This window comes from Schistocerca cancellata, chromosome 7 (assembly GCF_023864275.1).
Source record: "Schistocerca cancellata isolate TAMUIC-IGC-003103 chromosome 7, iqSchCanc2.1, whole genome shotgun sequence".
Lineage (NCBI taxonomy): Eukaryota > Metazoa > Arthropoda > Insecta > Orthoptera > Acrididae > Schistocerca > Schistocerca cancellata.
Genome location: NC_064632.1, coordinates 72,588,112 through 72,604,399, shown reverse-complemented (window position 1 = coordinate 72,604,399; position 16,288 = coordinate 72,588,112). Strand labels below are relative to the sequence as shown.

The following is a 16,288-nucleotide window of genomic DNA, read 5'->3' as shown; positions in this document are numbered from 1 at the left end:
AGGTATCGCAGCCTTCGCCACTTCTGCCCAACCGCTGCTCAAGTTTTGGGCTGCAGCCAGCAGATAGTGGCCAACACGACTTCAACTTGTTACCGGACAGGCGCTAACTCATCTTGCATTAGCGCACAGCAAGCACAATCCCTATACAACTGCTAAGTAAGGAAAAAAAACTAGCTCTGATGTCCTTTAGATGTCTCTGAGGGCGTTACTACAAACCAACGTAACAAAATGAAAAGCGCAGGCTGCTATATGAACAACATCACACTGAACACATTGCACAGTATACAGGCAGCCAATGAAATGGTATAGAGGGCATTGAAGAAATGAGAAACACGCGAATAACTACACTACTGGCCATTACAATTGCTACACCACGAAGATGACGTGCTACAGACGCGAAATTTAGTCGACACGAAGAAGATGCTATGATATGCAAATGATTAGCTTTTCAGAGCATTCAAACAAGGTTGGCGCTAGTGGTGACACCTACAACGTGCTGACATGAGGCAAGTTTCCACCGATTTCTCATACACAAACAGCAGTTGACCGGCGTTTTCCTGTTGAAACGTTGTTGTGATGCCTCGTGTAAGGAGGAGAAATGCGTACCATCACGTTTCCGACTTTGATAAAGGTCGGATTGTAGCCTATCACGATTGCGGTTTATCGTATCGCGACATTGCTGCTCGCGTAGGTCGAGATCCAATGACTGTTAGCAGAATACGGAATCGGTGGGTTCAGGAGGGTAATACGGAATGCTGTGCTGGGTCCCAACGGCCTCGTACCACTAGCAGTCGAGATGACAGGCATCTTATCCGCATGGCTGTAACGGATCGTGCAGCCACGTCTCGATCCCTGAGTCAACAGATGGGGACGTTTGCAAGACAACGACCATCTGCACGAGCAGTTGGACGACGCTTGCAGCAGCATGGGCAATCAGCTCGGAGACCATGGCTGCAGTTACCCTTGACGCTGCATCACAGACAGGAGCGCCTGTGATGGTATACTCAACGACGAACCTGGGTGCACGAATGGCAAAACGTCATTCTTTCGGATGAATCCAGGTTCTTTTTACAGCATCATGATGGTCGCATCCGTGTTTGGCGACATCGCGGTGAACGCACATTGGAAGCGTGTATTCGGAATCGCCATACTGGCGTATCACCCGGCGTGATGGTATGGGGTGCCATTGGCTACACGTCTCGGTTACCTCTTGTTCGCATTGACGGCACTTTGAACAGTGGACGTTAGATTTCAGATGTGTTACGACCCGTGGCTCTACCCTTCATTCGATCCCTGCGAAACCCTACATTTCAGCAGGATAATGCACGACCGCATGTTGCAGGTCCTGTACGGGCCTTTCTGGATCCAGAAAATGTTCGACTGCTGCCATGGCCAGCACATTCTCCAGATGTCTCACCAATTGAAAACGTCTGGTCAACGGTGGCCGAGCAACTGGCTCGTCACAATACGCCAGTCACTACTCTTGATCAACTGTGGTATCGTGTTGAAGCTGCGTGGGCAGCTGTACCTGTATACGCCATCCAAGCTCTGTTTGACTCAATAACAAGGCGTATCAAGGCCGTTATTATGGCCAGAGGTGGTTGTTCTGGGTGCCGATTTCTTAGGATCTATGCACCCAAATTGCGTGAAAAATGTAATCACATGTCAGTTCTAGTACAATATATTTTTCCAATGAATGCCGGTCTATCATCTGCATTACTTTTTGGTGTACCAATTTTAATGGCCAGTAGTGTAAAACGAAAGAGAGAAAGTCCAGGATGGGAATAATACAATGAAATAAATGATATGTTTCCTGGGGATGAACTCAGCAGTACAGAAAAACAGTAAACACACACGAGAAAGAAGCGTTGCATACATCTGAATGATGGACTAGGAAGTATCGGCCTGTGCCGAGCCTTACAGGTAAGCCGTGCCGTCGGAGTCTGGTATGGCGCCGGACTCTGTGTAGATGGCTCGGTAGTTGTCCGCGAAGGCGATCAGCTCCTTGGCGTGCTGCAGCAGGGTGTCGGCGTACGTCGCGTCCACCGAGCGGAAGACGCCGGACGCGGCAGCCAGCGCCGCCGCCGTCTCGGCCGCCACGTCGGTTCCTGCCGGGTAGAAAGACCGCCGTGTTATCTTTGTCTCAGACACACAAGGGACTCAGAGCTAGCCACATTTCTCAGTGAGCTAACTGCACGAAATTCCGGTCAGCAGTTAAGAGAGGATACTAGTTGGCCTGGAGCGCTGCGGATGCTGGGGAACCGGTGTCAGGCGGTCAACTGATCCACGACCGCTGACATATCACGGCAATGAAGTGACACGTATGTAGCACACGGTTGTCTGGAACCAGCGCAGTAAGATACGTCGAAATGTAAACTTAGCAGAATAGCGGAAAGGCGGTATCGCGGTTGGGCGTGACCATTACCGAGCCCTGAATGTACACTACTGGCCATTAAAATTGCTACAATAAGATGATAAACGGGTATTAATTGTACAAATATATTTTAATAGAACTGACATGTGATTACATTTTCACGCAATTAGGGTTCATAGATCCTGAGAAATCAGTACCTAGTACAACGTCCTCTGGCCGTAATAACGGCCTTGATACGCCTGGGCATTGAGTCGGAGCATGGATGGCGTGCAGAGGTACAGCTCCCCATGCAGCTTCAACACAATACCACAGTTCATCAAGAGTAGTGACTGGCATATTGTGACGAGCCAGTTGCTCGCCCACCATTGGCCATACGTTTTCAGTTTGTGAGGGATCTGGAGAATGTGCTGACCAGGGCCGCAGTCGAAGATTTTCTGTATCCAGAACGGCCCGTACACGACCTGCAACACGCGGTCGTGTATTATCCTGCTGAAATGTAGGGTTTCGCAGGGATCGTATGAAGACCGTCAATGCGAACAAGAGGTGACCGAGACGTGTAACCTATGGCACCCCATACCATCATGCCAGGTGATACGCCAGGATGACGATGACGAATACACGCTTCCAATGTGCGTTCACCGCGATGTTGCTAAACACGGATGCGACCATCATGACGCTGTAAACACAACCTGGATTCATCCGAAAAAATGACGTTTTGCCATTCGTGCACCCAGGTTCGTCGTTGAGTACACCATCTCAGGCGCTCCTGTCTGTGATGCAGCGTCAAGGGTAACCGCAGCCATGGTCTCTGAGCTGATAGTCCATGCTGCTGCAAACGTCGTCGAACTGTTCGTGCCGATGGTTGTTGTCTTGCAAACGTCCCCATTCTTGACTCAGGGATCGAGATGTGGCTGCACGATCCGTTACAGCAATGCGGGTAAGATGCCTGTCATCTCGACTGCTAGTGATATGAGGCTGTTGGGATCCAGGACGGCGTTCTGTATTACCCTCCTGAACTCATCGATTCCATATTCTGCTAACAGTCATTGGATCTCGACCAACACGAGCAGCAATGTCGCGATACGATAAACCGCAATCGCGATAGGCTCCAATCCGGAAGTCGGAAACGTGATGGAACGCATTTCTCCTCCCTACACGAGGCATCACAACGACGTTTCACCAGGCAACGCCAGTCAACCGCTGTTTGTGTGTGAGAAATCGGTGGAAACTTTCCTCATGTCAGTACGTTGTAGGTGTCGCCACTGGCGCCAACCTTGTGTGAATGCTCCGAAATGCTAATCATGTGCATATCACAGCATCTTCGTCCTGTCGGTTAAATTTCGCGTCTGTAACACGTCATCTTCGTGGTGTAGCAATTTTAATGACCAGTAGTGTACTTGATGCGTCAATGTGGACCGTCAACCTTTGTTCCAGAAATGGTGTACCACTCCAACCCACATAACATGGGCTAAAAGCTGTGGTCGTAAGTAGATCATAAACAACAGAGACTGGTTGCGAATTAGGTGGACAGTTGACTTTGGACTGAAGAAAGACAAAAGTAACGAGAAGCAGCAGATATGTGAATAGCGGCACACACCAAAATTGCAATCACGAAGTAGATGAAATTAAGGAATTCTTCTACCTAGTTAGCAAAATGACCCGTGGCGGACGATGCATGGGGAACGTAAATAACTGACTATCACAAGTAAAGAGGGCATTCTTGGCAAATGGATGTCCACTGGTATCAAACATAGGCTTTTGAGCCAGAATTGTACAGGGTGTTTATAAATTAGTTACATGAAAATAACCTTTAATTGTAAAAAATGGTAAATAACTTGCATAAATGTTTTATACAGTACTGAATGCAGTACTAACACTGTTAGTTCGCGAGGTTCCTGCTGGTGGCCATGACTGTTAGTTCGCGACCTTCCTACTGGGTGGCATTTACTCCAACAGTCATCATGGAGTCGTATAACGATACAGCGCATGCGCAGTTTTGTTTACGGTTCCTCGCTGCCAATGTTCGGGAACAATTCGGGCCTGTGGCGCAGCAATTGAACAAATTCGACAATCTTACATTACTAGTCCGGGTAAATCACCGAAACGTACCAGTTTAGAACTGAATATGCCTAGTGGTATACTGTAGAAGGTATTCCGGAAAAGCCTGTTACTTAAACCCTGCAAATTGGAACTGTTGCAAGCTTTAAGAGAAAGTGACAAAGAAATACGAGCTGAGTTTAGTGTGGAAATATTTTTAAAAATGCAGACGGAAGGTGATTTTGTTAATAAAATATTTTTCACTTGTACTTCCTTCACCTGCTGTAAAGTGAATAGGTATAATGTTGGAATATAGAGTGAGCAGAAACTACGTCACGCAATCGAACATGTGTGGGACTCATCTAAGGCAAATAGTTTTTGCTCTTAAGCTGTAACAAGATGTACGATCCTTCCTTTCTTGCCGCGTCAACTGTAACTGGCATATCGTACCTGGACATGCTTACACCTTTCCTAATGCTTCAATTACAGAAGAACATTGGCATAGATTTTCCAGCAAGATGGTGCGCCACCACAATATCATCGTGGTCACGTACCTCCGTAGGAATGTTCCTGCTTCGATTGGACAAGGTAGAACAATATCGTGCCCAACAAATCAGCTAATTTAACGCCAATGGACTTGTATGTGTGGGGCTACATTAAAGTAAGAGTGTTTGATTCTACGCTTCCGGGAAACGCGGACGAGCTGAGATAACGGATAACCATGCAGTTGCCGCTATACATCAAGACCTGCTTCATACGATTTCGAAGAACATTGACTGCAGATGTGACACTGTCGTGCTACTGAAGGTAACCACATTGAGCATTTGTAAATAAAGCTTGAAGATATACTGCATTCAGTACTGTATCAAACATTTCTGCAAATTATCTACCTTTTTGACAATTCAAGGTTACTTTTGTATAACTAATTGATAAACATCCTGTACTCTGGAGCACAGCGTTGTGTGGTAGTGAATCGTGGACAGTCGGTAAAACGGCAGAAGACAATCGGAGCGTCTGAGAAGTGGTGCTATCGAAGAGTGTTGACAATTAGGAGGACTGGTAACTTAAGGAATCTGGAGGTTCTTTGTAGAACTGGGAAGAAAGGAACAAGGAAAGCAGTGACAAAAAGAAGGTAGAGGATGATAGGACATGACTTAAGACATCAGGAAATAACTTTCACGACAGTAGATCGATCACTGTGTAGGGTAATGGATGCAAGGACGTCTGGTGTTGGATACATCTAAAATGGGAATTGCTCACACCGGCACATGAAGGTGTAAATCGTCAATGGACCAAAAAATATGGGAACTGGATGGTGGCCCGGCTGGATGCGCCCTGTGTGGCCCGAAGAGTCGCTGTTTCGCCTCTTTCGAATGACGCAGACTGTCGAGTGCACGGGTTCCACATTGACGTGGTTAATCTGCCGATGCAGAGGATGCAGCTCTGGCCGAGGTGCTTCTGTGGCCTTTTGGAGATGCTTCTTGCACCACGAATCGGACCCACTTGTTCAGGTTACTGTGAACATTCATCAGGATGTTCATATCAACATTTCCGGTGACTAAAACTTCCCCTTCCTTCTACGAGTGTGAGTCAAATGAAAACCTTAAATATTTTTTTAAATATTATTTATTGTGCAGAAGTGGTACAAACCTGTATCAGTTTTCAACATAATCTCCCCCACGCTCAATGCAAGTCCTCCAGGGCTTACAAAGACCATAAACTCCTGTAGAAAAAAAAATATTTTGGTAGTCCGCGCAACCAGTCATGCACCGCGTAGCGTACCTCTTCATCAGAACGGAACTTCTTTCCTCCCATTGCGTCTTTGAGTGGTCCAAACATATGCAAATCACTTGGGGCAAGGCCTGGTGAGTATGGTGGATGAGGAAGACACTCAAAATGCAGGTCTGTGATTGTTGCAACTGAATCCAGGTTTGGTCCCCAGTAATGAGTCTTGCAAGGAAGCCATCACCTTCTCATTCAAAGCGCCGAAAAAGTTCTTCACAAGCGTCAACACGTCGTTCTCTCATTTCAGGAGTCAGCTGCCGTGGCACCCATCTTGCAGACACTTAGTGAAACTGGAGCACATCATGCACTATGTGGTGTGATGACCCATGACTAATCTGTAAACATGCTGCAATCTCATTCAGCGTCACTCGGCGGTTTTCCTTCACTATGACTTCAACTGCAGCAATGTTCTGTGGAGTCACAATTCGTTGTGCCTGACATGGACGAGGAACATCTTCCACTAAAGTCACACCATTTGCCAACTTCCTACGCCATTCGTATACTTTCTGCAGTGACAAGCATGCATCACAGTACTGAATCTTCAATCGCCGATGAATTTCAAAAAGTTTCACACCTTCACTACGCAAAAACCGAATAACAGAACGTTTTTCTTCCCTGGTGCAAGTCGCAAGTGGTGTGGCCATCTTTATACTGACACTGCGACGGTATGTGTACATCTGCACTATGCTGTCACCTACAGGCCATTCTGCACGCTGTTTGTAGCACGCTTACCAACGTACAGGATAGCGGCTTGAAATTTCGATTTGTTATTACAAATTTAAGGTGTTCATTTGAGTCACCCTCGTACTTATTCATGATGATTTTGTTGTAGCCGCTCCCGTCTTTCATGAAGAGAACAGTCATTTTCCCACGGCTGCACGCAAGTTCCTGATTTGACGAACACACAGGCGCCCTGTCTCTCCTCGACTGGTTCACTAAATCACAGATCGTAATCCCACAGAAAATTTCTCGGAGTATTTGTGTAAGCAGCCCTGTAATTTAGTATCTCTAGGGTTTATAACTGCCAATGTGTGGCTTTAGCTGGATATGGCATCCCTGAAGAATCTTGCGTACTCTCGGACTCTCTTCCACACCGAATTACGGCTCTTGTTAAGGCCAGATTAAGTGGTATGCCCTATTAGCGTCATGTCTACCCGAAGAGATGACTGCTTTTGTGACCGGTGTGATTTTAAGCTAATGTTAATCACGTGAATCAATATATCCGATGGAGTTTGATTTGACTGTATTGTGTAAGAGGTGCTTGTACCTTTTTTCTCTTGTCAAATGATGTCAAAACGTTTTCTTTCTTGCGTTTTGGTTTACAATTTTCGGTTGAATTCGATAATTAATCTCTTGATCGAGTTAATTAGAGATACTTTCCATGTAGCAGACAGAGCGCTAATGTACACGACGAACAGTAGACTACGAAGTGCCGCGGGACTAGGATGGGGCCGGCCGCTGTGGCCGAGCGGTTCTAGGCGCATCAGTCCAGAACGGCGCTGCTGCTAGGGTCGCAGGTTCGAATCCTGCCTCGGGCGTGGATGTGTGTGATGTCCTTAGGTTAGTTAGGTTTAAGTAGTTCTAAGACTAGTGGACTGATGACCTCAGATGTTAAGTCCCATAGTGCTTAGAGCCATTTGAACCACTTCAACTGGGAACGGGATATGTCCTGCACTGGCCGTCGAAATGACAGTCTTCCACGCAGTGGACAGTACCGGTGGCAACAGAGAGTTTCACCGCTTCCAGACAATGGGTTTCCAGCAAATGTCGGTGTGGAAGACTAGGGAATTCATTATTAGAGTCAGAGTTTAACAGAGCTTTCTAAGGACTGGGATCAGATAAGGGGGGAAGACTTACCGAACATTCCTTTGGATTTTCTAAAATCATTAGAGGAAACCACTACTCAATTTGGTTTGTAAAATCTATGAGACTGGAGATACCCCATAACACTTTCGGAAAAATACCATCAACACAATCGTGATGACAGCAAACCGCAGTTAAGTGCGAAAGCTGTCGTACGGTCAGTGTAACAACGCATGCCTCAACGACAAAAAAGTTTACAGAAAAACGGAAAAGAAAATATACCATCTGTTAGATGATGATCAGTTTGGCATTAGGACGGGTAAAGATACCGGAAAGACAATTCTCGCGTTGTGCTCGATAGTGGAAGAAAAATGAAGAAAAGTTCAGGGGCTCAGTCGATCTAGAAAAAACATTTGGCCATGTAAAGTGCCCGAAAATGGTCTAAATTCCCACAGAAATAGGTGTCAGCTGTAGGGATAACTACGTAAGACGCAGCGTCTAAAAAATTCAAGAGGAAAGAATTCCAACGAAATACTAATGACGAAGTCCTCGAATTGAATAGACAGGAATAATTCTTCTACCATTATCGTTCAACCTATACATCGAAAAATGAGTGACAGAAATAAAAGAAATGTTCAGGATTGAGAAAAAAAATTTGTGGTGAAATGATGTCAATGACAAGGTTCACTGACGTCATCGCTATCCTACGTGAAAGTGAAGAGGAACAACCAGACCTGTTGAATGGAATGGGCTACCTAATAAGTACAGAACGTTAATGGAAGGTATATCAAAGAAAGACGAAAGTAATGAGGAGTAGCAAATCTCAGATTAACGATAAACTTCACATCAAAACTGGTGACAGATGAAACTGAATTATTATGCTACCTTGGAAGCAAAATAAGACGAGATGCACGAAGCAAATAAGACTAGCAAAGCGTAAAGAGAGCCGGGAATACTTAATGGCACAGGCCACAGCGCACTTTCGTTCATGAAAAGTCTATTAGTATCAAACACAGCGCTTAATTTAAGAGAGAATTTTTTTTAATTTGTACGTTTTCAGCACAGCATCGTATATTGGTGTATAATGGGCTTTGGGAAAAGCGGGAAAGAATAGAATCGAAGGGTCTGACATTTGCAGCTATAAAAGGATGTTAAAAATTAGGTGGACCGCTAAGATAAGGGACAGAGTTGGCTCCCCACAGAACAAGCGATGAAAAAAGCTTGTGGAAAACTCTGGCTAGAAGAAAGAGCAAGATGATACGAAACGTGTTACGGAGTCAGAAACAGAAGGGAACTACCTGTAGAGGAAAAGAGAAATTGAAATACACTCCTGGAAATTGAAATAAAAACACCGTGAATTCATTGTCCCAGGAAGGGGAAACTTTATTGACACATTCCTGGGGTCAGATACATCACATGATCACACTGACAGAACCACAGGCACATAGACACAGGCAACAGAGCATGCACAATGTCGGCACTAGTGCAGTGTATATCCACATTTCGCAGCAATGCAGGCTGCTATTCTCCCATGGAGACGATCGTAGAGATGCTGGATGTAGTCCTGTGGAACGGCTTGCCATGCCATTTCCACCTGGCGCCTCAGTTGGACCAGCGTTCGTGCTGGACGTGCAGACCGCGTGATACGACACTTCATCCAGTCCCAAACATGCTCAATGGGGGACAGATCCGGAGATCTTGCTGGCCAGGGTAGTTGACTTACACCTTCTAGAGCACGTTGGGTGGCACGGGATACATGCGGACGTGCATTGTCCTGTTGGAACAGCAAGTTCCCTTGCCGGTCTAGGAATGGTAGAACGATGGGTTCGATGACGGTTTGGATGTACCGTGCACTATTCAGTGTCCCCTCGACGATCACCAGTGGTGTACGGCCAGTGTAGGAGATCGCTCCCCACACCATGATGCCGGGTGTTGGCCCTGTGTGCCTCGGTTGTATGCAGTCCTGAATGTGGCGCTCACCTGCACGGCGCCAAACACGCATACGACCATCATTGGCACCAAGGCAGAAGCGACTCTCATCGCTGAAGACGACACGTCTCCATTCGTCCCTCCATTCACGCCTGTCGCGACACCACTGGAGGCGGGCTGCACGATGTTGGGGCGTGAGCGGAAGACGGCCTAACGGTGTGCGGGACCGTAGCCCAGCTTCATGGAGACGGTTGCGAATGGTCCTCGCCGATACCCCAGGAGCAACAGTGTCCCTAATTTGCTGGGAAGTGGCGGTGCGGTCCCCTACGGCACTGCTTAGGATCCTACGGTCTTGGCGTGCATCCGTGCGTCGCTGCGGTCCGGTAGCAGGTCGACGGGCACGTGCACCTTCCGCCGACCACTGGCGACAACATCGACGTACTGTGGAGACCTCACGCCCCACGTGTTGAGCAATTCGGCGGTACGTCCACCCGGCCTCCCGCATGCCCACTATACGCCCTCGCTCAAAGTCCGTCAACTGCACATACGCGTCACGTCCATGCTGTCGCGGCATGCTACCAGTGTTAAAGACTGCGATGGAGCTCCGTATGCCACGGCAAACTGGCTGACACTGACGGCGGCGGTGCACAAATGCTGCGCAGCTAGCGCCATTCGACGGCCAACACCGTGGTTCCTGGTGTGTCCGCTGTGCCGTGCGTGTGATCATTACTTGTACAGCCCTCTCGCAGTGTCCGGAGCAAGTATGGTGGGTCTGACACACCGGTGTCAATGTGTTCTTTTTTCCATTTCCAGGAGTGTACGTTGTTGTTGTTGTGGTTTTCAGTCATGAGACTGGTTTGATGCAGCTCTGCATGCTACTCTATCCTGTGCAAGCTTCTTCATCGTATATCGAACAAATAATTGATCACGTTGGAAGCAAGTGCTATTGTGAGATGAAGAGGTTGACACAGGAGAGAAAGTAATGGCTGGCCGCACCAAATTATTCAGAAGACCGATAACAAAACGAGAACTGGAAGACCCTCCGTAGGTCTCCCCTTCCGAAACTTCTGGCGAAATTGTATGTCGTAAAACAATAGCACTCAAAACAGTAATCGCAGACATCCTCACAAAAGTACAGGACTCCTGTGCGTTTGCCGTAAATCTAAGGAACGGAACACTGATCTTGCGTGAAAAGTAGCTGAAAACTTAATTCCTAAGCGAAATCGTAGTACGGACCATAAAGCTGTCCGCCCCCGGTACCTCTCTGGTCAGCACTACAGAATGTCAATCCTAAGGGCCCGGATTCGATTCCCGGCTGGGTCGGAGATTTTCTTCGCTCAGGGACTGGGTGTTGTGTTGTCCTAATCATCATCATTTCATCCCCATCGACGCGCAAGTCGCCGAAGTGCCGTCAAATCGAAAGACTTGCACCCGGCGAACAGTCTACCCGACGGGAGGCCCTAGTCACACAACATTTACATTTACCACAAAGCTGACTTTGCAAACATGTGAAACGTAAAGACAGATTTTTAAATAAACTTTGTAGTCCTATGAAGGACTTGGAGTGCAGTCTTCATATATGTAGAAAACCCAGAATCTACTCTGTAGGAATCAACATGGATTCCGGAAACAGCGATCGTGTGAGACCCAACTCGCTTTATTTGTTCATGAGACCCAGGAAATATCAGATACAGGATTCCCGGTAGATGCCATTTTCTTTGACTTCCGGAAGGCGTTCGATACAGTTCCGCACTGTCGCCTGATAAACTAAGTAAGAGCCTACGGAATATCAGACCAGCTGCGTGGCTGGATTGAAGAGTTTTTAGCAAACAGAACACAGAATGTTGTTCTCAATGGAGAGACGTCTACAGACGTTAAAGTAACCTCTGGCGTGCCACAGGGGAGTGTTATGGGATCATTGCTTTTCACAATATATATAAATGACCTAGTAGATAGTGTCGGAAGTTCCATGCGGCTTTTCGCGGATGATGTTGTAGTATACAGAGACGTTGTAGCATTAGAAAATTGCAGCGAAATGCAGGAAGATCTGCAGCAGATAGGCACTTGGTGCAGGGAGTGGCAACTGACCATTAACATAGACAAACGTAATGTATTGCGAATACATAGAAAGAAGGATCCTTTATTGTATGATTATATGATAGTGGAATAAACACTGGTAGCAGTTATTTCTGTAAAATATCTGGGAGTATGCGTACGGAACGATCTGAAGTGGAATGATCATATAAAATTAATTGTTGGTAAGGCGGGTGCCAGGCTGATATTTGTTGGGAGAGTCCTTAGAAAATGTAGTCCATCAACAAAGAAGGTGGCTTACAAAACACTCGTTCGAGCTATACTTAAGTACTGCTCATCAGTGTGGGATCCGTATCAGGACGGGTTGACAGAGAAGATAGAGAAGATCCAAAGAAGAACGGCGCGTTTCGTCACAGGGTTATTTGGTAAGCGTGATAGGGTTACGAAGATGTTTATCAAAGTGGCAGACTCTGCAAGAGAGGCGCTCTGCATCGTGGTGTAGTTTGCTGTCCAGGTTTCGAGAGGGTGTGTTTCTGGATGAGGTATCGAATATATTGCTTCCCCATACTTATACCTCCCAAGAGTATTACGAATGTAAAATTAGAGAGAGTCGAGCGCGCACGGAGGCTTTCCGGCAGTCGTTCTTCCCGCGAACCGTACGCGTCTGGAACAGGAAAGGGAGGTAATGACAGTGGCACGTAAAGTGCCCTCCGCCACACACCGTTCGGTGCCTTGCGGCGTATAAATGTAGATGTAGATGTAGAAGATATAGTGTTGTGAGACTGGATGAAACGTTTTGAAATACACTCGTACGTGTCACACGCAGTATATCATGGTGAAGGGCTCATCCAAGTTTCAGAAGTTGGTCTAATTCAATAATTTATCTTTTCCTCAATGACACAAAAATGATTTAATGAATGTTTCAGAATTCGTAAAACCAATAACAAAATTTGAAAAATGAGATTCCTAATGTGTGGTTACCAGTAGGCTAGAATATTTGACATGTTTTTCCATAAAGCATGAGGAGAATAGTGGCTGCTACGTTACTGTCATCAGACTGTGGTCAACCCTCATCTGTGTACACTGTATTTTAGACTTGGCTACTGTTTCTATGTTTCGATACAGTGTATCGATACCTGGAACTGTTTCAGTGTTTCGGAACGCCTATGGTTCACTGTTTCGAAACAGTGGTGTTTCATTTCGCCCCTGTCTCGGATCTCGAGCCAGACACAGAAACTGTATCGTTGTTTCAAAATAAGGCTGTTTCAGTCCACCTGTGCTTGGAACGGACTAATTGTATCGAAACAGTGATGTTTCATTCCGCTATGCGTCGGACGAGATTCGGGCTCGGCACAGGTACCGAAACACAGCATACCACTTCGTGAAACACTTTCAAGAGCGTCGAAATCTTTTGACAAGCAATAGCATGAAGCTTAAGATATCCGAAAATAAAGCTTCGTTTCTAGCTGACTGTCCTATTCCGAAATGGCGTAACATCTGCTTTATAAACACTAACCAAACAATAAAACAACGCCTACTATTCACATTCCAAATAATAAATATGTGAAAATCATTGAGTTAAATTACACTTTTTTTTATAACATACGCTTCTCTGTTTATATACAGTAAGCACATTAAGAAACGCAAGTAAGACTACAACATTTTAAATAAAAAAAGGCGTAGAGTGACAGTTACTAGACATGTACATAAATTTGATGTAGGTATAATTGCAAGCAATCTGTTTGACATATCACTGATAGTGTAATGGTGAACGGGAAGCATCGTAAATTTATAGTAACGGCTCGAAACACCTTGAAACACAAAAATTTTTTTCTGTTATATTTTGTTATTTATTCGAATTATTTAGCGTTATTTGTGAGTCTATAGTCACTGTGCCTATTATCCACAATGATTCCCTTTGTGTGCATGGAAATTAGCAGGATGGGTATATTAGCCATACTAATGGAATGTGGGAATCCCAGTAGCATATCTGCTGTTTCTGCAGTTTGCTCCCACCTCCAGTTCCGTTCGTGGTGGTTCTTCTGCCTTCAGCTAAGGCTTTCCTCAGCCAATTGAAAAGTATGAAAGTCACATGACACAATAGCAGCGCATTTTCTGCAGGAAATACGAAACTGCCAAGACGCCTAAGTGATAGTTTCATACTTTCTGCGATATGATTAGTGCTCTCGCACCTCATTTGTGTTTATATGGACATACTTATACAGTAGACATTCAAGATGATAAAATGTGTAGGTTTATTAGATTACAAAACACAAACTGTTTCACTGTTTCGAAACACCGTATCGAAACATTGCATTGTACTGTTTCATTTGTTTCGAAACATTTACGTGTTTCAGTTTGCCCATCTCTACTGCATTTGTTACTGGTCATACCTGGGTGTTCCGTGTCGACCTTGTAGGCAGGCCTCTCGAGCGTCATGTCTTCGGGTCGCCCCCAGTAGTTGTGGTCGGCGGTCGTGTTGCCGACCTGCACGTACAGCTCGTTGGCGGAGACGTGCGCCTTCAGCAGGTAGTCGGTGCCCCATTTGATGGCGTCGCGCACGCCGTCCAAAGCTCCGGCGCTGGAGTAACCCTGCTCGTAGCTGATGGCGCCCCACGACAACAGCGTCAGTGTGTAGGCCAGTGTGAAGCCGAACTTCATGTAGTCGCCAGCTGTGGAGCGCCAAAAGTGTCGAGTCAGAGGCTGGTTTCACACTTTGGTTTAACCGTGCTGGTTCAAGTGCACAGTTGAAATGGGTGCTAAATTGAGTCTGACGAATAGCTACTGCTTTCTGCTGTGTTACTGACCACCGACTGCGACGACATCAACGGAGGTATTGTATTCATCTAACAGTTTATAATAATGAAGTAGAAGTCATCAAAATTTGGTAAGTAGTTTAGAATGTTGAAAGTATCTCAGATAAAATTGTATCCTTATTTATTTGTCAGAGTATCAATGATAAGATTGTACCAAATTAATTATTCAACAAAACCTGCATCTGACTGCGTCTGTGAACTTGTTTCTTGCACTCCTCCATTTTGCCAGAAATTCAGCAATCAAGTTTAAGAGAATAATGCCATTTGTGCAATGGCATTAAGATGGTACTGAAAAATTAACTTTTGGCCCTGACGTTTACTTAATGAAATTATATCTTGACCTGAATAACGCCAGTTCTGCGATGGCATAAAATAAGTTTTTTGAAATAACTTTGCTCTGATAACATTAGTTATACCAAAATCTATTTCAAACCATGAACTGCACGTATATATTGCATAAGGGCCTCATTTTCTTTACATTCTTTCATTGGTGGGTGACTTTACTTTCCTACACATTTTCATATTCAATACAAGCAAAGAAAGTGGATTATGATTCAGGCTGTTAGATTTAAATACAATGTTGATTTCAATAAATATATATTGTTAAAATTGTAAGTCATACACGAAACCTACCATTTCCAACATTTTTGTAGCACGAATCACTGTTACAAAAAATTTTAAAAAACTCTTACTGTGTCAAACCTTGGACATACAAAGCATAACTCTGAACATGATCTAACAAAAACCATTCTGAAAGCATTATATATCTTCTCTCATTTATATGCTAAAGTTTTCTTAGGGTAACTGCGCAGCGAGAGCGACTCCTACCTTAAAGCTGTCCAGACACGTCTGCTTCCTCGAGGCACCTAATTGCAACTCACCGGTTTTTACTGCCCGTGCCCAGCTCTCTTAACCATCAAAGACCCTCCTACTCAAAGATATTATACTAATTCCACCTTGCTGTTGGCAACTATCTACTTTATTTTCTGGCTCTACCCTGACCAAACCTTAGCACATACCTTTCGACATGACTGTCACCTTTTGGTGAGGTACATTTTATTTTTTTTCACAGCTCTTCCAAAGCTCAAGTATTATTTTTTATATTTCATTGAAGTAATCTTCCCGAGGACATGCAGCTCTACTGTATGATTAAATGGTGATGGCGTCCTCTTGGGTAAAATATTCCGGAGGTAAAATAGTCCCCCATTCGGATCTCCGGGCGGGGACTACTCAGGAGGACGTCATTATCAGGAGAAAGAAAACTGGCGTTCTACGGATCGGAGTGTGGAATGTCAGATCCCTTAATCGGGCAGGTAGGTTAGAAAATTTAAAAAGGGAAATGGATAGGTTAAAGTTAGATATAGTGGGAATTAGTGAAGTTCGGTGGCAGGAGGAACAAGACTTTTGGTCAGGTGATTACAGGGTTATAAATACAAAATCAAATAGGGGTAATGCAGGAGTAGGTTTAATAATGAATAAAAAAATAGGAGTGCGGGTTAGCTACTACAAA

At 45.3% G+C, this 16,288-nt stretch overlaps 1 protein-coding gene across 1 annotated transcript in view; it reads right to left on the bottom strand.

Annotated features, from left to right (window-relative positions):
* Positions 1–16,288, bottom strand: part of LOC126092320 (endoglucanase A-like) — a 113,126-nt gene that overhangs the window by 75,694 nt on the left and 21,144 nt on the right. Inside the window, exons 3-4 of the mRNA XM_049907852.1 lie at positions 14,356–14,634; positions 1,922–2,108 (exon numbers count right to left, since the gene is read on the bottom strand). Coding sequence (XP_049763809.1) covers positions 1,922–2,108; positions 14,356–14,634 — 466 coding nt within the window. The remainder of the gene's footprint in view (positions 1–1,921; positions 2,109–14,355; positions 14,635–16,288) is intronic.